Raw genomic sequence first — 23,562 nt, 5'->3', positions numbered from 1 at the left:
GCAAATTGACCAGTGTTACAGTGCCATTTATTTTAGAAAAAGAAATTAATGAGGGAGACTTCAATATCAATGAAGTTGCAAGAATATAATGAGTTATGCTTGCTCCCACGAGGGAAAGCTTTTTAATTATTTTTTTCAGATGAACTGCAGTCACAGTGTATTTGATCCATACCCGACCCACACTCTTTGGAGAGTTGAAACACGTTTTACCCAATGTCAAGTTAAAATAAAAACTCATCAGAAGCAAAATAACTCTGGGCTCCCAGGGCTCCGACGAGAAGTTTGGTTCTCTCTGGCTGCCGGCTGGTATCATAGTGACCTTTGTACTGAACAAACACTTGGCAGATGAAATCTGAGAATAATTCTCTCTGCATCAACTGGAACACAGTGGGCTCCACTGGGTCTCAATACAAGCGATCAAAAAACATGACACATTTGTGTCTAATACATGTGCCACACAACTCAGAGCAATTGCTCTGTGGATTCGGGCAGCCTGCAAGGGCCCCATTCTTCCTGGGAATTCAGAAGGCTCTCACGGGGTTCTTCTGGAAGAATCCCTCTCCTCTGGCCAGCCTCCATTCCACCTAAAGACTTCTCTCTGTCTCGGTGTTCTCCCCACACACACGCATGTGTGGATCAGTGTTGCATGTGTGCCTGCCTACCAAACACACTCCCACAACTCAAACTGATCTGGTTTCCCCTTGATCCCGTTCTGTTGAAAACACGGTGCACTTGTATTAAAACTGCCCAGAACTACACACACACAAACGAGTACACATCCAAACTGGCAAAATCTGAATCAGCTCCACAGACGGTACCAATGTTAATTTCCTGGTTTTGATATTGCGTTTCAGTCACGTGCCATGTTACATTGGGGGAAACTGGATGAACAGTATGGAGAACTTCCCGGTACTTTGCAACAACTTGTGATTCTAGAATGATCGCAAAATAAAAAGTTGTTTTGTTTTTGTTTTTTTTTTTTTTAAGCTACATCTTCAAATAATTTCTTGAGCACAAACATACACACACACACACACACACACACACACACACACACACACAAAACAACGCAGTTCCTTATAGAAAAGTTTGGGCAAAAGACCCAAGGGTCTTGGTTTAGTTTGGTACTGATCCCCTCAGTACGGTTATGGGATGAATCACACACCCATCCCCGCCCTGGACAAATTCATGTTGGAGCGCTAACCTCCAGTACTGCAGTACATGACTGCATTTGGAGATAGAGCCTTAAAGAGGTAATAAGGTTAAATGAAGTCATGCAGGTGGTCCCTAATCCCATCTGACTGCTGTCCTTTCAAGAAGGGGAAATCAGGCCACAAAGAGCCCCCAGGGGTGTGAGCATACAGAGGAAAGACCCTGTGAAGGGAGGAAAAGGAGGAACAGGAGCTATCTGCAAGCCAAGAGAAAGGCCTCAGAGGACAACTGCTCTCAGGATACCTTGATCTTGGACTTCCCGCTTCCAGAACGGTGAGAAAATAAATTTCTGTGGCTTAAGCCATCCAGCCTGTGGTGTTAGGTTAGGACAGCCTTAGCAAACTAACACAGGACCCACATCCTGCACGCCTCATTCATCTGGTTTCGTCCCCTGGTAATGAGCCCCCACAGCATCCATCTTCAACAGGGAAACGGCGGCTCAAGTGTGGCAGGAAAACCAAGTCAAGTAAGGAACAAAGGTCCCGGCACAGAAGAGCTAAATAGCAGGTTAACTCCTTCCCTACCCGGTGAGGCTGGTGCTCAGCTACCTGAATTATCAACACATGGAAGAGAGGGGCACCTGGGGGGCTCAGTCAGTGGAGCATCTGACTTTGGCCCAGGTCATAATCTCACAGTTTCTGAGTTCAAGCCCCACATCGGGCTTGGGGCTGTCAGTGCAGAGCCCCTTTCTGATCCTCTGTCTCCCTCTCTCTGTGCCCCTCCCCCACTCACACTCTCTCTCAAAAATGAATAAAACATTCACACACACTCACACACACACACTGGCGCGCGCAAAGAGAGACAAGTCTTCCGGGGGAGCCCCCGGGGCAGAGCCAGTGGCAGCTTGTGGGCAGCTGTAAGGAGACAGATTTCTAACCCAATGGAAGTACAATCACCTAATGGCTATCGTGGTTCAAAAAGGGAATCATCAGCGATGTGAGGGGAGGGCCCGTGCATCTCAGGAGAGAGGGAAGCAGGAGGCAGAATACGCAGCCGCCCCTGTCTGGGAAGCACCAGCTCTAGTCTGAAGCCACCTCTACTCAAAGCAGTGGCGGCTCCACAACCCTGTCCTGGACTGTGAGCTGGGACCACCCTCCCCTCTGCCTCCTATTCCCACACTTTGGGCCAGGGCACCCACTCTCCCTTCCGATAACACCTCTCCCCTCGGCTTTGAGGCACGTTGCTCTCTTCCCTCCTGGCTGGCTCCCAAGATTTTTACCTCCTGAAGGCTTCAGGCTATCTTGTGGCAGGCCCGGACTTGTACCTGACCCCCTGGACCATCCACCAGCCCTCTCCCCCCGCCAACCCCAGCCTTGTGATACATCCCAGACGTACATGGAAAAACCCCCACCCTCAGACCACAAGTCCAGCTAAGTTATCTTAGACAAGTCATTTAACTGCTCAGAATCACAGGGTCCCATCTGCCTTGTTGACAACAGCAAACACTTAAAAACAAACAAACAAACAAAGAAAAAAAAAACTATGTCCCACAATAGAGGGCATTAAATATTACAGTACAGATCCACAAGAGAATGTTATGCATGCAGTAATAACATCACAGAAGAATATTTAGTAACACAGGGAAATGTGCATCAAATATTAAGAGAAAGATGTTTATTATAAACACATTTTTGGTAGAAGAACATACCAATCCAGAAAAAGACCTTCTGTAATCATAGGGCTAAGAGTAATGATTCCTTTTTTTTAAGTTTATTTATTTATTTTGGGGAAGAGTGAGTGTGTGCAAGTAAGGGAGGGAGGGGCCGAGAGAGAGAGAATCCCAAGCAGGCTCCCCACTGTTAGCACGGAGCCCGACTCAGGGCTCGAACCCACAAACCATGAGACCATGACCTGAGCCGAGATCAAGAGTCGGATGCTCAACCAACTGAGCCACCCAGGCGTCCCAAGAGTAAGGATTCTTTATTCTTTCTCCATACTTCCAAAGTTGTCAACAGTGAACATGTGATACGTTGTAACTAGGAATAAAGTTATTTAAAACATCTCTACCACTCAGGTCACCTTTTTCTTCCTCAAAGAGGACAAGGTTGCAACCAATTGCCATAGCAACCTAATGAAAGGACATGGTGAGTCCATTACATTATTCTACTTATTCCTGCCTACAGTATGTCTTGCCAGGCTTTGAACTTGAAAAAAAAACAGAACAGCTAAGAAAACTGGGCTAATGGAGGGTCACTGAGGAGACTCCTGAAAGGTCTATTCTTGGACCCTCATCAGGCCCCACATCGAATGGTTTCCACTGCCCCCTTGGCCCTTTGGTCCATCTAGGAAGAAAGAGTGCCATGTGCCACCCACAGGTCATTGTCTAGCTGCGCCGTGAGCTTGGCTTCCACACTGTGCATTAGTGAAAAGCCTGCCAGCAGAGTCGTGTTCCCATTCAGCGGGTTTTGTCCCCCGGTAATGAGCTCCGTTGGCTCCCTTTCCCCACACTGGAAAGGGGCAGCCACAGACTGGTGACAGCCAGAGAAGCCCCTTGTGAATGGCCCTTCGAGGAATCCAGAAGCTTGGCAGTGGCTCAGCCACAGGAGTCCAGAGCAAATAATCATTCCAGGGGACTGTATTGGCTTGACTCAAGATGGAATGAATGCTCCCATCTCCCCTGCACTGCATGAAGAGGTCCTGGGAGTGGCCGTAGATAATGCTCATGGCACCAACTAGCGACCTGCAACCTAGAGGCAGGCCTGGCCACCAATGGCCTGTGGCTGAGACTACATGGTCATCATCCCCTTCCCCGCTGACACCCACAGGAAAGAATCAGCTATGAATAAGTCTGTGTTTTACAAATGGAAGTCTTCATAATCCTTTCCATCTCCAGCCCACACTCACATTATTAGGCATATGACCAGATGGCGGGCTGTGAGCCCCTCTCTCTTAACCAGCTTTGCAAGAGCTGGAACCAGGGGACACACATGCTATTCAACAATGGGTGTGCATCCACACGCACACTCCCAGTGCCCTCAGACTCCCCTCCTCTCTACAGGCAGTATGTAAGGCCATAATTCATCAGTCCCTTTCAGTAGGTTCCCCAACATACTTCCTCAAGCTTTAAGTGGCTTCAGGAACTAGCTCCCCATTAGAGGAGATAAATGCTAAAATATCCTCAAGCTCACAAACACTTTCTTATGTCCTGTACAACCCATGAATGAACGAGTTATACTCTACATATACTGTGGTCTTCCTAAACTGTTCCTGGAACAATCCAAAGCTTGCATGGGATAAGGCAGCCATCCATTGAGGCCAAACTCTGCAGAAGGCTTACTCTTTCCTGCTCCCTGGAAACACAGACCCATAAAACCAGTTCAGAGACAGTCAGAGAGCCCATCTCAATGGCCACATGTTTTGGAATTTTCCGGATGGACCAGTGCCACCAAGATGTCCATGTACCCAATGGACACTTCCAACTCTAGCTATCACAGAAAGAAAATGGTACCCAAGTAGAAATTTGCCCGAAACATTCTTCCTAACAAAGACTCATGGAAAATCCCATGACGTGGCCTCAGAACTGGAGACGGCCCTTTGCCTCGAATGGTCAGCCCCACCGCCCCTACCTCCACCGCTCACACACAAAACCAAAGCGCTTCCTCATCCTGCTTTGCGCACCAAACCAGGCCCCAGCCAGTGCAGGAAAAGACCCCAACCTAACTCAGCAGGGAGACTTACAAAAGAGGGTTCTAGGCCTCTAGGAGGAAGGACTCCGGAGAAATTTTTCTGCTTGATTCTGTCATCAGAGACAAGAACTCCGCTTTTCATTCCCCCATTTCCTCTTCTGAGCTTTATCTACTTACTGTTAACTGCTACCAGAAAACATCTCTCCCAGGGTCTTAGGATGCCATCAGTCAAGTCCTAGACCAATTGTCTGGCTGGACCTCAGGAGGCTATTTGGCTACATGCCGTGACCCACGTTCTAGTCTCGACACACTCCTTTGGGATCGCTGTCGCTCAAGCTTCAGAAGTACAAAATGTAAATGACATCCCCAGTACCCACCCTAACCATAGGGGGAGAGGGTCTGGCCATCGTGGGTTGGGAAGTCCCCTCTGTCATGTTCCACTGAGAAGTCATGACCAGGCTCCAGCCCTAGATGGAGAGGCACACGCTTTCCATCCACCTTTCTTACCCTGAGCCCGTTCACAGAGAACCGTGAACATTTGCAGCACAGGTTTTCAACAAAAGCATTTACTCCACAGCTGGGACAGAAAGTCACGGAGGAAACCCGGCATCGAGCTGCGTAACTGCTCCAAACCCTCCTAGCTCATCAACAGTGGAAGCTGCCCAGGTAGAGAGCTTTCCATCAAATTCTGCTCCAGTTCTAGCTTAACCTAAACCTTTGTGTGATCATTAACTTAATACTTCAAAGCACAGTGCTTCAGGAGAGAAAAAGTTTCCACGGGTAGAAGGAATTCTGCCAAAGCTGAGCGCTCAGGGAGTGGGGACAAGTCTTAGTAATCCACACTTAGTAAACAAGGGATAGAGATGCTCGCCAGGCCCTCACAATACAAATGACCTTGCCACGGTGCCCAAGAGCAGCGAGGACCCCATTTGTTGCAAGAACAGCTCACACGTGGAGGTTCCTTAACCCTGTAACCTGTGAGGGGCTTCCAATGTGCCAGTATAAAGTAACAGAGGCTATTACGGTGTGAAATTTAAAACGCACACATACCTTCTTTTTTCCCTAAATCTCCAGTTCCTGGCACACCCCCCATGCAGAAAGTTACCACAAGTCACCAAGTCTGAAGGATACCAAATGCTGGGGGGGGGGGGGGGCGGTTGTAATCGTCTCTTTGAACTTCAACAGGACAATGACCAGAAGATCAGTTTGATTATTAAACACTGGGGCTTCCAAGATGTAGACCCCAAACAGACCTCGGTGGCTAATGCCAGATGGCTCAAAGTCCCCATACCCATGGCAGATTAATACGTGTTAACCCTTCCTGACCACGTCTTCCCACTTCGAGCTTCTTCATGCCGGAGCAAAGGAGGAATCCAAATCTGCCGCACACGGTAATCACCTGGGGAGTCCCAGTGGCACGGCAGACCAACTACACCGGATTTCCTGGGGGTGCAACTCAGGCATCCCCATTTTTCAACCCCGCCCCCTGCAGATGTGCAGCCACATCGGACAACCGTCAAGAAGCTCGGGGGGGGCCCACCTTGCCTTCCTCTGTCAAGGCGCCCCTGCTACTAACAGAGCATGGACAACAGGGGAGCAAACCCGGCACCACCACAGCTCCTACCTATGTAGAGCGAGGAGTCCTTCCTCCGCACGTGGTCGTCGATGTAGGAGACGCCCAAGGGCTGCACGGGGGTAGCACCGATGCCCAGGAGCACCTGGGCCCCAATGAGCAGCAAGTACATCATGTTGGTGGCGGTCCGGCTGCGGCAGATGAGGTCCGGGTCGGGGCCCTGGTCGCCGCCCGAGCCGTTGGCGGCACAGACGTCGCGGCCCTCGGCGCCCCAGCGGATCTCGCCCGCCTCGTACTTGTACTGGTGGGTCAGGAACTCAGGCAGCGCGGACAGCAATGCTCCCAGGGCCATGACGATGCCGCCGCAGCCGATGAGGCGCGGCCGGTGCCCTCGAGCCCCGAAGTAGCTCACGAAGAGGATGAGCGCCAGGTTCCCGATCTCGAAGCTGCTGGCGATCACGCCCACGTCGGCGCTCTGCAGGTTGAACCTCCGCTCCAGGGTGGTCAGGACGCTCACCTGTGGGGTGCAAAACGAAATCTCAAGGCCAATGCTGACGGACGCCACCCAAGCGGAAGCCCCCTCCGGCCTCAGAGTGCACCTGCCGGACCGGCCCTGGCCGCTGAGCGGTTTCCACAGGATGCAAAAGTGACTTAAGCAACTTAACCCCGAAGAGTCCTAAAAATGTTTACTTAGTATGACAGCCTTAAGTCAACGGCTAAAAGAATTAACTTTCCCAACTTCCCCAATGGCAAAGGAAGTTCTTTCTTGGCACCTGTTCCATTCCTCAAAGGTTCTGCCTACATTTGGGAAGCACAACTTCCCCTTCCCGACCCCCACTACCATGTAGCAGGGCTCATGAGTCCCGGAAAAGCCCTGAAGTCCATCATTACATGCTCCAAAATATACGCTATTTAGAAAGTCCATGCTGGGAGGGCACAGAGGCCATGGGCTTTTTACTAGGTTAGCAAAGCACACCGGAAGAAAATAAAATGAGCCAAAAACCTAGTTGGCAAAATGGATATGCTGGATTAGTTCACTGGGATAATCATTAGCTCGGTTTCCTTCTGGAAATTTCCAACATACATTTCCCTAAAGGCCACCAAGTAAGCACATCCCTGACTTTTCTATGCACTCACTGCAGCCCCTCCCAGGCCTCTTGGATGGAAGATTTTTAAGGCTTTCCCCACCCTTGTATTCTTGTCTGCCCTTCATTTGTTTAACAAATATTTACTAACCTCTCCTGGTGGCTTGGAAATGTCCTAGGGGATAAAGAGAGAGAGAGAGAGAGAGAGAGAGAGAGAGAGAGAGAAGGAAGAAAGGATGCCTGGCCTCAAGATGCCACCTAGCACATGCACAACTAAATATACAACTAAACATGCACAACTAAAACACGAAGTGACTAGATCTTACATTCAGGCTGCAACCATCACATGACTGGGGGGGCAGGGAGGGCAAGAGCAGATGCATCATTTTAGGGCTTGTGAGGTGGAGAGAAAATGCAAATGGCCTCTACAGGGGGTATTATCAACAAGGGTCCCTGTCCTGGGAGGTCTCATAGCCCTAGCTGGGCAGGAAAGAATGCTCCAGGCAAAAGGAACAGTGTGAGCAAACGTCATGTGGCATGATTTAATAACAGAATGGAAAATGGTTGGAAAGGTGGATGGGCACCGGATTCTAAAGAGTCACAGATGCCACCCTAAAGAAATGAGACAATCCCATGCAGTGTGGTGGGGGAAAATGCAGAGTATGGAGAAGGGAGCACCTGATTTGAATCCTAGCTCTTACACCCTTAATTAGCTCTAGGATTTCGGTCAAGGTGCTTAACCTGTCCAAGCCTGGATTACTGTGAAACCTAAAAAGTAACATCAACCTAGCAGGATGCACACAAAGATTGGAAATAATGAAAGGTCTGTTAGCACAGAGCCGTCTTCCCCTACCTAGCGGGAGCTCGTAGGCAGAGCCAGGACTCTGGGTTCAGAATGTGTGGGTCCATCCCAGCTGTGACCTTGGGCAGTTCACCAGATGCTTTCACTTTCCTGTCTATAAAATGGGGATAAGAGTGCTACCTCTTAGGGCTGATGCCAGAAATAAACACCCTACAGGTGTAAATGCTGGGAAGGGCGATCTATAAACCACTGTCACTTATCAGGGGACACCGGTGAACATCAAAGGTTTCTACAGTGGAAAAGATGCCAGGTGTGGCCACGGTGTGACAAATGGATGGTGGAAGAGTAAAGAAAGGAATGTCAGCAAACTTGTAACGAGAAGAGAGACAAGGAAAGGCCTGAGTCCATACAGTGGCAAGAGAAATGGGCAGAACTTGAGAAACTCATCTTCGGAGACGCGGGGCTGTGTGTTGCTAAGAAATGGGAAGGAGAGTCGTGTGGATTTAGCCTTCCTCCAAACATATAAATATGTGCACCGTTGTCCACGCATCCACAGCCTCTGACCAGGCGCATGCACAGCTATACCTAGAAGGATTAGCGTGCCTTTATTTGCCTTATGAAAAAGAACAGAAGAGCCAAGTGATGGATTCCTCCTTCCCTCCTTTTCAACCCCACATGTTGAAACAGCCTCCTTTAGAGACTCTTAAAAACTGAGAACTGAAGACTGAAGGTGGGTGGGTGATGGGTATTGAGGAGGGCACCTTTTGGGATGAGCAATGGGTGTTGTATGGAAACCCATTTGACAATAAATTTCATATTAAAAAAAAAAAGAAAAGAAAAGAAAGAAACAGCCTCCTTTAACCCAGTGGTTCTCAATGCCGCTTTTAGACCGGAAGCACTTAGGAAAGGATTTCAAATGCCTGGTCCCTCCCCAGGTTTCTGACTCAGCTGGTCTCGGGGACAGCCTGGGCCCCAGGATTTTGTTACAGTCCCCAGATGGCTTTGGTCCAGGGTGCACAGCACTAACGCAATGGCACCCGCTACTGTGGTCTTTCCTCCAGCACTGGCCCTGGGGGCGAGCCCTGCAGAGCCACGTTCTAACACGGGTACTGTGACAGGACAGCTGGGTACCCGCTCTGTTGCCCACATTGCAATTCGGATTCCCATTTCCACCGCACTTTCTAGGCAAGTCAAAGCCAGCTCGCGACTCCGACAGCCCTAACTACGCGGCTAGATTATTTTCCCAACACCAAGTGTTTGCAACTGTCGAGAAAAGAAATTTATTAGCAAGTCTGGTCTCCTTAAACTGACTTTCAAATACTGCCAAAGAAGTTCTTTCCGGAAGCTCTGGGTAGGAAAAACAAAGGCTTCATTTATTTACTCCTTTGCTTTGTAACACAAACACGCATGAGAGAGTACGCGCTCTAGCCACGCTTATGATAGGTAATGCCGCGTGGGAGTGCAAAACACGACAGCCTACCTGCGTGGGGGGGTGGGGTGGGGGGGGGCTTCACCCAGGCCTTCGTGCTGAGTCTTGAGAGATGCCCAGAAATAGAGGAGGAACACGTGTGGGCAGGGTCCTGTGGGCACACTGGAGTCATCTCAAGCCGCCTGGTGGGGTCTGGAGCCTGGCGACCTCCACCACGGGCGGAGAGGACAGCAGAAGCAGGAGGGTGGACAGGTGGGAAGGTTGGAGCGGAAGCCGTTTTTCATTCCTGCCATGAGGCTTAATGACATACATATTAGGCGGCGGATCTCAAACGTGACAACGGCTCTGTTCTGCCAGGTGCACCCCGTCATAAAGTATCACACAGGTGCGGACACTTCTGATGACAGATAAGGATGGTGAGGATAGAGACAGCTGTGGGCCAAACAAAAAATAATCAGCTCTTCTACAAAGAGCGGACGTCTGTGCCTGCAGCTCTTGTCCTGCTTCGAACCTGCTCTTTGCAGAGCAGCCCATGGGGGTGACAGGTCTTTGCCTCCTTGACCTGTGGCCCCTCACTAGCCTCGGCCATGCAAACATTCTGAAAAGGTGCTTTGTGGATCAGATCAGAGGCAAATGTTTTCACTCACTTCAAACACAATTTTGAGAGGATGGACTAATTAAGTATGCATGAAGCCATAAAACCCACTTGTGGCTTTTATGTGGCAGCGAACAACCCAGCAAGGAGAAAGATGCGTGCTAAAGGGAACAACTGTCTTTACTTAATGGGTAACAGGACTGATGGAAAGCGTCTCGAGTCTCTGGGAGCACGTGTTCGAAATACAACTTCCCAAACCCTGAGAGGAGACCCAGGAAGGAGCTTGAGATTTTCTAAGACTTGGCGGGGGCGGGGGGAAGGGGTCTCAGATGCCCAGCTGGGGCAGAAAACCACCAAGATTCCTGGTGTCCTCACCATCCATCCCGAGCTGCGCTGCTCAAACCTCAGAGGCAGTAAAATCCCCCGGAAGGGTATCACTCACTGCCAGATTCCAACCTCCGAGTTTCTGATGCGGTGGGGCTGGGAATTTCTAGCTCTCAGCAGCTCCCAGGTGGTGTCGATGGTGCTCCGGGGGACCACGCTTTGAGAACCACTGCTCTATCCTCAACAAACCTACCCTGCTCAAGATTGAAGAGTTTCTTTTGTTAAATTAAATACAAATCACAAGCACGCTCTCATTTTCAGTTCATAGGGACGTACTCACGTGGCAACACTGGGGTTGCATTTTGGGGGAGCTCACCCCTTTAGGGGGCTTGAGGCACACTCAGGCCAACCGCAGCGAGGGGGGCCCAGCCCAAAAAGGAGACCTTCAGTCCATGCTGTCGCAAGTCCCCTCAGCCGGGAGGTACCCAGAGACCACGGCCACCTACAGAAGAGCCCTCCCTCACCTTCAAAAAGTGCCGAGGGTGTCAGGAACTCAGGGAATGAGAAGCTCTTGGGATCAGCAGCCAAGAGCCAGGACGGCTCCCAGGAACCTTCCCAGAGGTCTGTCCGCTTTCTTACTCTGGCTTAGGGCGTGGCCTGAAGTAGAATCACCTGGGGGGGCTTTTGAAAACCCAGTGCCTGCCCCACCCCCACCCCCAGCACTCTCCCGCAATTTGAGAGAGATGGGCCCCGGTGTGCGTATTTTCAAAGCTCCCAGTGATTCTAAGACACAGGCAGGCAGGGGTCTGTGTGTGCGCAGACACGCCGTATGGACACAGCAGAGGCGTTGCACCTGCACGGATCTTTACACCATGCAACACGCTCCTCTGGGGGCAGCACGGGAGCAGGGAAGCCTGGAGGTCCTGTCTGCCTCGGACGGCACTTGGCAGATCCTGCTGAGCCTGTCTGCACATCAGGGCAGCGGGGATAACGATGCTTGCCCGAGCGAGCATTAGGAGGCCACGCCTCAGGGCTGCCAGCACACAGTAGGTGCACATAAAAACGCTACCCTCGTCACTCGTGTGCATGCTCTGTGTGACTCCCATTCCAGAGTGCCCGCTCCGTGGCAAGGTGCAAGAAACAGAACTATGAGAGACCGTCCCTACCCCGTGGGATTTTATAATCTGGGGAGAGCAGAAAGCAGCCACCAAAGAACACCACAGCCCACCATACAGGGGGACAGAGTGGCAGAAGGTTCGAGAGAGTGAGAGCAGGTGTTCGGTGGCATGAGAAGGAAAATATATCTAGGATTCTGGGATGCAATAAGGATGAACGGGGGGTGGGGGGGGGTCACAACATTCCAAGAGCAAAGATCAGTGGGGCGTGGGCGGTACAGTCCAGATCACCCTGGGGTAAGTCGCGGTGGGGCAGACCTTTTGGGCTCAGGGCACTGTGAGGAATAATCAGAAAGAAAACAACCTTGAAGGCCAGACGGAGGGTCTGCCCTTGATTTGGAGGTCAATGGGGAGCCAAGGGAGGTTCTTGAGCGGGAGCAACATTATCCAGGCAGTGAGGCATAGCATGGAAAGAGGAGAAATTGCCCTGGCAGTGATCTCAGCAGTACAGGTGGGTAATGAGGCTTCAGCAGGGTAGTGCTGGCAGAACGTCAGAGGGCGCCCATGGGAGAGGTGCAGGAGCAGGGACACAGGGCAGAGCGGGCAGCTGAGGAGGCCTGGAGAAAGGAAGGTACAGCAAAAGGACCTCGCAGGGGGGTGGTGGAGGGGGGGGGGGTCCTCCTCTGGCTGGAAGGAGCCCGTGAATGTGGAGAAGACCCATCTTGAAGCACTTCTGTCAGAGGGGCATGGGATGTGAGAGCACAGCAGGCTGCCCCAAGGAACTTGGAGGAAGCCTCGCCCTTGAACTCTGGTGCCCAGCAGCAGGGTCCAGGTCAGGGACCAGGTGCAACAACAATGCAGGAGATGTCAAGCTCATGCTGAACTGTAGTCACCTAAAGGAAGTGTGGTCCCCTTGCAGGGATTCCTGAACAGGGATCAGCACTTTTTTTTTTTAATGTTTGTTTATTTTTGAGGGGCGGGAGGCAGACGGAGAATTTGAAGAGAGAGCTGGATTCAGGGCTCAAACTCATGAACCATGAGATCATGACCTGGGCCGAAGTCGGATGTTTAACCGACTGAGCCACCCAGGCGCCCAGCACACTTTTTCTGCAAAGGGCCACACAGTAAATATCTTAAGCTTCCGGGCTACACAGTTCCCATAGCAACTACTCACCCTGCCATCTTGGCACGAAAGCAGCATCCATAGGCAATATGGAAACGATGGATGTGGCTGTGTTCCAATAAAACTTTATTAACAAAAACAAGCAGTGGGCTGGATTTGGCCACAGGCCACAGATTCCCCCAACTCCTTGTTCTACCGTTCTCTGTCAATCCAGCTTGGGAAATCACGTTATTCCTATGTCTGCCAGTAAAAGCGCTGGCCCTTTATAACAACTTTGTGAAGCATTCCTGCTGCTGGCACAGAAAAGTCAATCTAGGCAAGTCTTTAATGCAAGCTTTTTAATTCTGTGAAAGTAATTTGCAAGGCAGCTTCAATTTCTTGTCTGATGTGCCAAGGGCACGCCTTCCTGCAGTAAGGGAGGGGGTGGTGTGGAAGGGGCTTAACCACTTAGGCCCAGACAACACTGTCCTGTGCTGAAGCCGTAGCAGGAATCCCATCAAGTGAATGAGGCACCCTGGGTGGTTTTGTTTTTCATCTGAACAGCAGCTGCTTGGAGCACGTAATTTAGGGCACAAGGGAAATGCTACACGCAAGGCATTCACTTGTGAATTCCAGGATGGGAGGTTTGCAGAACCAGGGGACAGAAGACAGGGCCTCTGGTAATTGACCCGGGGGGGGGGGGGGGGGAGCAGGAAACAGGCTGCTCGCCTGCTCCACAGGTCAGCCAGGCAAGAGAGACATTAAGTCAATATTGTTTTCTTTGTGGTGGATGATTTAGCCTGTATTATGACCACATAATAAATGGCTGTCATCCTCCAACCATTTTTCGCAAAAAGCAGAGTAAGAATTATGCAGAGAATCTCTGATTTAGACATAACTCTGGCCTCCGGTCGACACCAAAGCCATCAGTATGTGTGAGGGGGCAGGAGGAAAACACAACAGATTCAGGGAGCCAAATGGCCGTAGGCAAAGCATTTAATTTAATACACCTGCAACTCCTTTTCCCCCCGTCTGTGATGTGGAGAAGGCAATCCTGCCCTCACAGCTTGCCACAAGGTTCAAATGTGGGGGAGTGTTTTGTCAGGTGCCTGGTGTTGCGAATATGCAACATGGCCCTCCCCTTCCTCAGCAACATCCTGAGAGCCCAGAGACTCTCTCTTTATGTAGAGCAACGATGTTTCCTCTGGTCACCCCAAGTGAGGGTCGTCACCTGGCTTTCCTTAGGCCTCACTGGTCTCTGCTCTAAGCCTCTGTCTCTGCCATTCCCTGCACCCTTCTCTATTCATGATCTGCATCTTTCCCAGACTATTTTTCCTTCTACATCCCATTAGTTTCTCTCCTCTCTCTCTCTCCTGCTAACTCTCTTCCCTAAATAGCCCTAAAGTACAATGAAAACACACTTTTTATTGCTCCTTATATTTAGCAAAATCTTATGTTCAATTAATTCTATGAGAATGGATAACATTTTATGATTCCCCTAAAACAGCATCTCTAAATCTAATGGCTTCCTGCTTCTAAATCTCATCGTCGATTCTTCTCTATGGCTCTGTGGTCCATCATGGAAAAAACAAAGATTCTCCATCCCTGGGCAATAGAATGTTCTTCCACTCTGTTACTGAGCTTTAAAGTCATTACCAGAAATGTTCGCATCAGGCTATTATTAATAATTTGTGTTTAGCACCTTTTATACAAATAACTTCAGTCATGCTTTCAATTCACAATGGATGTGATGCCAGGTTTCCTCTGTGAGATAAACTTCAAGAACAATAAGAGTTAAATGATTTCCTCAGCATTCAACAAAATTGTTTAGAGGACCAGACACAGTATTTTTTTTAATGTGTACTTATTTTTGAGTGAGAGAGAGAGAGTGGAGAGGGGCAGAGAGAGAGGAAGACACAGAATCCTAATCAGGCTCCAGGCTCCAAGCTGTCAGCACAGAGCTCAACACAGGGCTCGAACCCACGAAATGCAAGATCATGACCTGAGCCAAAGTCGGACACTTAACCCACTGAGCCACCCAGGCACCCCAGGATCAGACACAGTGCCTTAAGAAAGAAATTTCTAACACACTAACAACTCACGCATACCAACAGTCTCCCCTCAGGCAGAATTGTGTTCACTGAATTAAACTTCTCTACATGCCAGAGGGTGCAGGCTTACCGTCAGCTGAGTGAAAAACCCAGCCCTGAATACCTGTGCCGCACCAGGGCCTCAACCAGCTGGCAGAATCACGGAGATGGAAGCTATGAAAACAGACAATGATCACAAAGGATGAACAAGTTCGAAGACAGTCCAAAGACACAACGTAGTATACTACGTACAAATTGTTTCTACCAGAACAGGGTACAAAACCATTACGTATAAATTCCTCAAGAGCAAGCCACCAGACAGGTATTTAAGTTCTAATACCCACGTCCTGATTACCAAGATAATCTGCTTCTGCTTAATTATAGCCTCTCCAAGAAATGAACCCCACAAATAAGCTGATAAGAAAATAATACGTTCACCAAAGCCTGCACATCCAGGTGTAAGATAAACACAGATCAGAACAAAACAACGCCTGTTTCATGTGCATCGCTAAAAAGCTTCTAGCGTAAGAAAGTCGCAACTTTGGTGTCAGAGCCGTTGAAGGAAACAGTCACACACAGTATGAGTTCATCTTCCTCAGTCCGCTCACAGCAATCTCAGCAACTTGCTCTGATTTGCCGTCCATCCTTCTGGTGCATCTCAGGTATGAAACACCCTCGGCTTTGCCTAAGACACGCAGTAATTGGTCACAGGAACAATGGAAGTCACTCCTACTAAAGTGGATGTTGAGGATGATCTAGCCCGTTCCTCACACTTTACTGGGAGGGACCAGAAGCCCGGAGGAATGAAGTGACTTGCCCAGCATCGTACACCTGTACCTCACAGAGATGTTTCCTGATGCCCAGCCCAGCTCTGAGCACCGCCCCCCCTATATTAAAATAAAAGCAAACCTAACGCTACTGGGGTCTCACTCTATCATGAGTAAAACAGTCTACTACTTGTCGAATGCATGTTACCTTGTCCAAGGTGCTAAGTATGCGGTACCAATAAACACCAAACGAAGTACCAAAGGTACCAAAGCTGTAACTGAACAAAGTCGTGGAGAGGTTACCACTGGGGCAGGTGGGACAACACTGCCTCTTCCTGCCAAAGCCAGAGGCGGGATCCTGCTCAGAGGAAGCATAAGGGAGGGAATACAGCCATAAGATGCCCAGCTGACCTCCACCCAGGGAAGGAGCCTCCCTCCCTCCCACTCAGCATGGGTCCTTCTGCCCACCCACCCGCCCTCCTTGTCTCCTGGATACCTTTCTTCACCTCTCTGCCCTCTTTCCACCCTCTCCAGCTGCTCCTTCTCTACCCTATCCACAAATATGCCCAATTCTCATCCACAGGAAACAACAACTTAAGATCCCCTTCCTTTATCGATTCATCCATCAGTGGACGCTTAGGTGGCTTCCATATCATGGCTTTTGTAAAGAACACTGTGATAAACACAGGCGTGCATAGACCTTTTCGAGTTAGTGTTTTCCTTTTTGGGAGGTAAATGCCCAGTAGTGGTATTACTGGATCATCTGCTAATTCTATTTTTAATTTGTTCAGGAACCTCCATCCTGTTTTCCGTAGCGGCTACATCAATTTACATTCTTGTCACTGCCATTCTTCTCGCCTTCCATCAAGAGGCATAAGAGGGGGCCTGGGTGGCTCGGTCAGCGAAGTGTCTGACTTCAGCTCAAGTCATGACCTCGTGGTTCGTGGGTTTGAGCCCCACGTCAGGCTCTGCTGATAGCTCAGAGCCTGGAGTCTGCTTCGGATTCTGTGTCTCCCTCTCTCTCCCTCTCTCTCTCTCTGCCCCTCCCCCACTTGCATTCTATCTCTCTCTCTCAAAAATAAACAAACATTAAAAAAAAAAAAGAGGCATAAAGAAAGTCCACATTTGCAGGGTAGACTTCCCTGTTTTCTATGTTCAAGTCAACCCCATGAGTTTGGGCTTCCCTACTGTGCTATGGCCATGGGACAATGCCCTTGACAAAGGTCCCCACTGAGTTCCTATTTCCTAAATGTGATTGCTATTTTCCCCACCCTTCTCACGCAGATCTCTGATTTCTGACACAGGACACAAACAACTTGCTGTCCTCCACTTTCCCCATCCCCTGCCACCTGCTCCCCACCTCCTCCTCTTCTCTTGTTCTCTATGGCCAAGGTCACAACCAACTGTTTATGAGTCACTATACAACCCCGCGGGGGGATCCGTACATTCCCTAGTCTGTCTCCAGCATACCGATGGCACCCCAGCTCTCCCCGCAGCCATACTGCACCTCCATGCTCCAGACCCCTCTGGAGGATAACCGCAGCACCCAGCCTCCACGGGTCCCAACACAGAATTCTGCTCTCCACCCCTTCCAACACCCTTGCCCCGGGCTCAGCAAGCCCAGCTCTTCTGATCTCTCCCTCTACGAACATGAGTTATTTCCCTGACATCTGCTAGGTCCCAGGTCCCAGAAACCTGACAGTCAGCCCTGGCTCCCTACCCCACCTGTCCCCAGTCAATTCGCTACTTAAAACCCCGGTTGACGCCCACTGCCAACCAGAAAAGCCCAAGCTCCTTGCCTCGGGGTAGCAGACCCCAACATCTGGCCGCATTCTGCCGCCCTGCCTCCCCACCTCAGCAATCCCTAGCTGCACCTTCCTACACTGGCCTGGATCGGTCTCAGCGCCCAGCTTTCAATTTTCACAGGGGCCAAAATACCACCCAGCTCACGCCACTCACTTCAGAGATCCCTACTCGGCCACCAATCCACCTCCTCCGCGAATCCCCCCTGCCTCCGCCTTCTCTCTTGCAACCACGACACTTGATTCAGACTCCCCTGCAGTCATCATTCTGGTACACCTGGCGTCCCTCAGGAAGGCTGAACGTTCCCTGGGGACAAGGACCGTCTTCCGTCTGCAGCCCACAGAGCAGCGCGTACAGCAGTGTGAGACGTATGCTCTCCTGCACGAAGGCGTCCTGCCGAGGAGGTGAGTGAGCACTGAATCCAGCCGGTACTCGGGTCCCCCCAGGTGTGTGCACCAGAGGACGGAGCATTGATTTCCCGTTGGCACGATGGCTCCATTCGGGTGAGTGCAGCCTGGGCTGATGACCACACATGGAACGTTCCCGGCCCTCCCAGAGCTCGCCGGTGGCCCTTTGCTTTGCGCAAGTACCTAAATAAGCATCTCAGCCAAGCTGCTCTGTCCATTCCTGGAGGTGCCTGATGCAAGGGAACTCTGGAAATGGTGGCAATTGTGCTAATTAAGTTCTTGGAAACGAACACAAGTGGGCAGACCCGGGCTCGAACTCAATATGGTGTGTGAGCGGCACCAGGCATTTCAGGCAGTTCCTGGGGCTGGGAGGAAAAACACAGGCGCCCAAGACAAAGACTGACTAACATTTGGCCTCAATGAGACACAAAGCCATCTGTTCCTTGGGTCCCCTGCAGTCTTTCGTGCTCACGCCACAATTACTCCGAGAGCTGCCCTCGTTTCCTCTGAACGTCAAGCATCACTCAGTAAAGATGATCCGAGGGTCAGATGAATAGACTATGCACAAAGTACCAGGCCATGGATATGGGCGCTAAGACAGGCAGCAAATAAGATTAGTAAAGATCAGTAAAGATGAGGGGTGCCTGGGTGGCTCAGTCGGTTAAGCATCTTGACTCGTGGTTTCGGCTCAGGTCGTGCTCTCACGGTTTGTGAGTTCAAGTTCCACACCGGGATCCACCCTGACAGTGCAGAGACTGCTTAGGATTCTCCCTCTCCCTCTCTCTCTCTCTCTGTGCCTCTCCAGCTTGTCACGCACACACACATGCATGCTTTCTCTCTCTCTCAGGATAAATAAGCTTAAAAAAAAAAGAATTAAAAAAAGAAAAAAAGAGATTAGTAAAGATGATCCGCAGGTCAGATGAGCTGACTGTGTGGAAAGTACCAGGCCAAACGGTATGGGAGCTAAGATAGTAAATAAGATAGAGTCCCTCCCTCAGTAAACTAATAATCAGAACTACCATTTTATAACATCTACAGTGTGTCAAACACAGCCTCTATCACTCTGTGTATGTGAAATCCATTTTGTCCTTACAACAACCCCATTAGGTAGGTACTATTTTTTTTTAAGATTTTTTTAAGTCATCTCTACACCCAACATGGGGCTCAAACTCACAATCCTGAGATCAAGAGTCACGTGCTCTCCTGTTTTAGTACATGTGCTGCCGAAGCGAGCACAAGTCACGTGCTCTCCTGATTGAGCCAGCCAGGCACCCCAGGTAGGTACTGTTATTATCCCCATTTTACAGATGCAGTCACAGAGGCCCAGAAGTTAAGTAACTTGACCAAGGTCTCATAGGTAAGTAAATGGCAGGGCCAGGAGTCAAGCCCAGACAGTCTGGTGTCAGAGTCCATCCTATTTAACTGCCACATGATGTTTGCTCTCTAGAAGACGGAAAAAGACAAAGGAGCTGGAATGGCAGCGTGAGAAACGCGACAAAGTCTCTCCAGAACAATAAGGGGCACCTGGGTGGCTCAGCTGGTGAAGCATCTGACATCGGCTCAGGTCATGATCTCGCAGTTCAGGAGTTCAAGCCCCTGACAGCTCAGAGCCCGGAGCCTGCCTCAGGTTCTGTGTCTCCCTCTCTCTCTCAAAAATAAATAAACATTAAATTTTTTTAAAAAAGAACAATGATAAACCTGGACATAATTGTAAAACAAAACAAAGAACACTATTTCGAGACTCTGGAAATCAACAGGAACATACAACGCACTGAGGAACATTTGTTCATGAAAACTTCTGAGCCTCTGGTGACGATGGGGAATCCGGGCTCTTTCCCTCCCGTGCCCCTCCCATGTTAGCTTGGCACAGCTGTTCTATCACGCGGGTTGGCCATGCAAACCCGCAGCCTCGAGGTTGAAAGGAGGCCACTTGATCTGAAGTGGAACCTGAAAACCCCCACTCAGGGGCGTTGTCAGTAAAGATAGCAATCCCGATGGCAAATGAGTGGCAAACATCAGCTACTCTGCGGTCGCGATGCTGGTTGGGGCAAGCAACAGACCGGCGGACTAGACAGAAACTCAACAGCAAGATCAGCCATGACAGTCTTTGATAAGCTCTCCATAGAGCTCTGGTTGACTGAAAGGAGCGGAGGAGAAACGAGACGGTTCTCGCTCTCTACTCCTTCCTGGCAGACTGGGAGCCTGTGTGCGTAGACAAAGGAGGTGCAAAAGGACCCAGAAGAAAGTAAAAGCTGGGGAAACTTAAAAACTGCCCTAATTCTGAATGCAATCTTAGTGCTTGAGGCATTTGAAAATGCACTCTGACTATGCAGACACAGAGGCAACCCCTAGGAAGCCAGACTTTAAAATAAAAATAAGAGTGGGGCGCCTGGGTGGCTCAGTGGTCGAGGGTCCCACTTCGGCCCAGGTCATGATCTCACGGTTCGTGAGTTCGAGCCCCACGTCTGGCTCTGTGCTGACAGCTTGGAGCTTGGAGCTTGGAGCCTGCTTCTCATTCTGTGTCTCTCTCACTCTGCTCCTTCCCTGCTCACACGCTCTCTCTCAAAAATAAAGAAAGATTAAAATTTTTTTTTAATTTTTTTTTTTAATAAAAACAAGAGTTACAGAGAGGGAGGGAGGCACACCATAAGAGACTCTTGGATACTGAGAACAAACTGAGGGTTATGGGGGGTGGGGGAGTGGGGAAAGTGGGTGATGGGCACTGAGGAGGGCACCTGTTGGGATGAGCACTGGGTGTTGTATGAAAACCAATCTGTCAATAAATTATATTAAAAATAATAAAAATAAAAATAAAAACAATAACTTACAACATGCAAAGAAATAAAATGAAATGAAATGAAATGAAATAAAATAAGAATTTACAACATGCAAAGAAAAAACAGGAACCAAAAATTAAAAACAAAATACACCATGGCCACACACCGCAGAAAAGGTAGATATCACAGTCTTAGTTCAGGCAGGTAATTAAACAGAGTAACATCAAATCATGGGTAAGAATGGGTGGCATTGAGGAAGGGACAGAAAACCAAATCCAGTGTTGTTACAGTATATTATCTAAAATGTCCAATTTTCAACAAAAGATTCAGTCATGCAAAAACAAACAGAAAAGCATAGCCCTTCCTTACTCAGGAGGAAAAGAAAAGACAATAAAAGTCATCTGGGGGCACCTGACTGGCTCAGTCAGAGGAGTGTGCAACTCTTGATCTCAGGGTCATGAGTTCAAACCCCACACTGGACATAGAGGTTACTTAAATTGAAAAAAAAAAAAAAATAGAATTAAATGTGAGTCATCTGAAAATGGGCCCCCAATGTTGGACATAGCTGACAAAACCTCAACACATCTACTATTAAATATGTTCAAAACATTACAGAAATCCATGTTTGAATAATTAAATAGCAATATTATATTCATAATCTAACAGATTATCTGAATAAAGACACAGACCTCTCTCTCTCTCTCTCTCTCTCTCACACACACACACACACACCCCAAATGGAAATCCTAGAGTCGAAAAGTATAGTAATTGAAATGAAAAATTCACTAGAGAGGCTCAGTATCAGATTTGAGATGTCAGATGAAAGGATCAGTGAACTTGAAGATAAATTAATAACTATTGTCAATCTGAAGAACCAAGAAGAAAAACAAACAGAATCTTTATAGATTCAAGAATCTCAATAAACCCCAAGTACGACAAAAGCAAGGAGCTCCATGCCCAGAAACATTATAGTCTGTTCACATATATGTTGAAAGGTAGAGACCAACGAAAATCTTCAATGCAGCAAAAACAGAAACAAAAACAAAACACAAGAGATCCTCAATAAAATTAACAGCTTACTTTTCATCAGAAAAAAACATAGGTCAGAAAGCAATGGAATAGTATATTTAGAGAACTGAAAGAAAAAACTTTCAAATAAGAATTCCATATCCAGCAAAACTATCATTTGAAAATGAAGGCAAAATAAAGATATTCCTAGATAAACAAGGACTGGGAGAATTCATTGCTAGCAGATCTTCCTTACTTATAATACTAAAGGAATCCTTCAAGTGGAAAGAAAACAATACCATACAGTAACTCAAATATACACAAATAAAGAGTACTAGAAAAGTTCAATATGGGTGTTAAGTACAAAAGGCTATATAAATATATTTTTCCTCTTAACTTCTTTATTTTTTAAAATTTATTTTTATTTATTTTTGAGAGAGCACACACACGCGCATGTGCGTGCATGAGCAGGGGAGGGAGACAGAATCTGAAGCAGGCTCCAGGCTCCACGCTGTCAGCACAGAGCCCAAGGCAGGGCTCAAACTCACAAACCATAAGATCATGACCTGAGCCGAAGCTGGATGCTTAACCAACTGAGCCACCTAGGCGTGCCCATCTTAACTTCTTTAAAAGGCTGAAGATTGCATAAAACAATAACACTGCATTGTTAAGATTCATCACACATGTAGATGTTATATACTTGACAATATCACAAACAAGGGAAAGTAATAGATCTGTACTGGAGCAAACGTTTCATATTTTACAGGAATTAAGTTAGTGCTGATCTGAAACAGATTGTGATGACTTTAGATGCATACTGTAGAAGCAATCACTAAGAAAATAATTCAAAACATAGGGAGAAAAGGAATTAAAATGAAACTCAAGAAAATATCTATTTAACACAGAATAAGGCAATAAAGAAGGAACAGAGTAATAAAAAAGACATGAGACAAAATAAATTATGAAATGGCAGATATACACCCAACTACACCAACCTTAAGAGCCCCAAAACACATGAAGCAAAAATTGACAAAGTGAAAGGAGAAATAAACAATTCAGTGATAACAACTGGAGACAGTAATATCCCTCTCAGTAACTGATAAAACAACTCGTCAGAAAATCAGTAAGGTTAAAGATAATTTCAGCACCACTTCCTTCCGATGATCTTCCAATCATTTCAGCAATGAAATGGCAAAGGACTCAATTTTAATAGGCAAGTAATTTAAAAAGACAATTTCACCAAAGACGACATGTAAATGTCTAATAAGCATTTCAAAAGATGCTCAGCATCATTCTTCTTTAGGGAAATTCAAAGGTGCCACTACCCACCCACTAGAATGGATATATTAACAAAACAGAGACAATACCAAGCATTCACATGCATGTAGAGGGACTGGAGCCTCCTGTGTTGCTGGTGGGAATGTAAAAGATAAAATGGTCACAGCCACTTTTGGAAAACAATTGGGCCTTTCTTAAAAAGTTACATTATGAGGGGCACCTGGGTGGCTCAGGTCAAGATCTCATGGTTCATGGGTTGGAGCCCCGTGCTGGGCTCTGTGCTGACAGCTGGGAGCTTGGAGCCTGCTTCAGATTCTGTGTCTCCCTCTCTCTCTGCCCCTCCCCCACTCACACTCTATCTCTCTCTCTCAAAAAATAAATAAAAACATTTAAAAAAAAAGTTATATATGAATTTAAATGCCCCAAGAATCCCACCTCCAATCAACCCAAGAGGACTGAAAACACACGTCTACACAAAGACTGTGACAGCAGTATATTCATAATAGCCCTAAACTGGAAACAACCCACATTTCCCATCAATGGTCAATGGATAAACAAAACATGGAATA

At 48.4% G+C, this 23,562-nt stretch overlaps 1 protein-coding gene across 3 annotated transcripts in view; it reads right to left on the bottom strand.

Annotated features, from left to right (window-relative positions):
- SLCO3A1 (solute carrier organic anion transporter family member 3A1) overlaps window positions 1-23,562 on the bottom strand; it is a 310,384-nt gene that overhangs the window by 238,588 nt on the left and 48,234 nt on the right. For all 3 annotated transcript variants that reach the window (XM_060617729.3, XM_060617728.3, XM_060617730.3), the window contains exon 2: window positions 6,463-6,928. In XM_060617729.3, the coding sequence (XP_060473712.1) occupies window positions 6,463-6,928 (466 nt within the window). The remainder of the gene's footprint in view (window positions 1-6,462; window positions 6,929-23,562) is intronic.

The sequence above is a fragment of the Panthera onca genome, chromosome B3, assembly GCF_046562875.1.
Source record: "Panthera onca isolate mPanOnc1 chromosome B3, mPanOnc1 haplotype 2, whole genome shotgun sequence".
Taxonomy (NCBI): Eukaryota; Metazoa; Chordata; class Mammalia; order Carnivora; family Felidae; genus Panthera; species Panthera onca.
The sequence above is the reverse complement of the archived record's forward strand: the minus strand, read 5'-3'. Positions and strand labels throughout refer to the sequence as shown.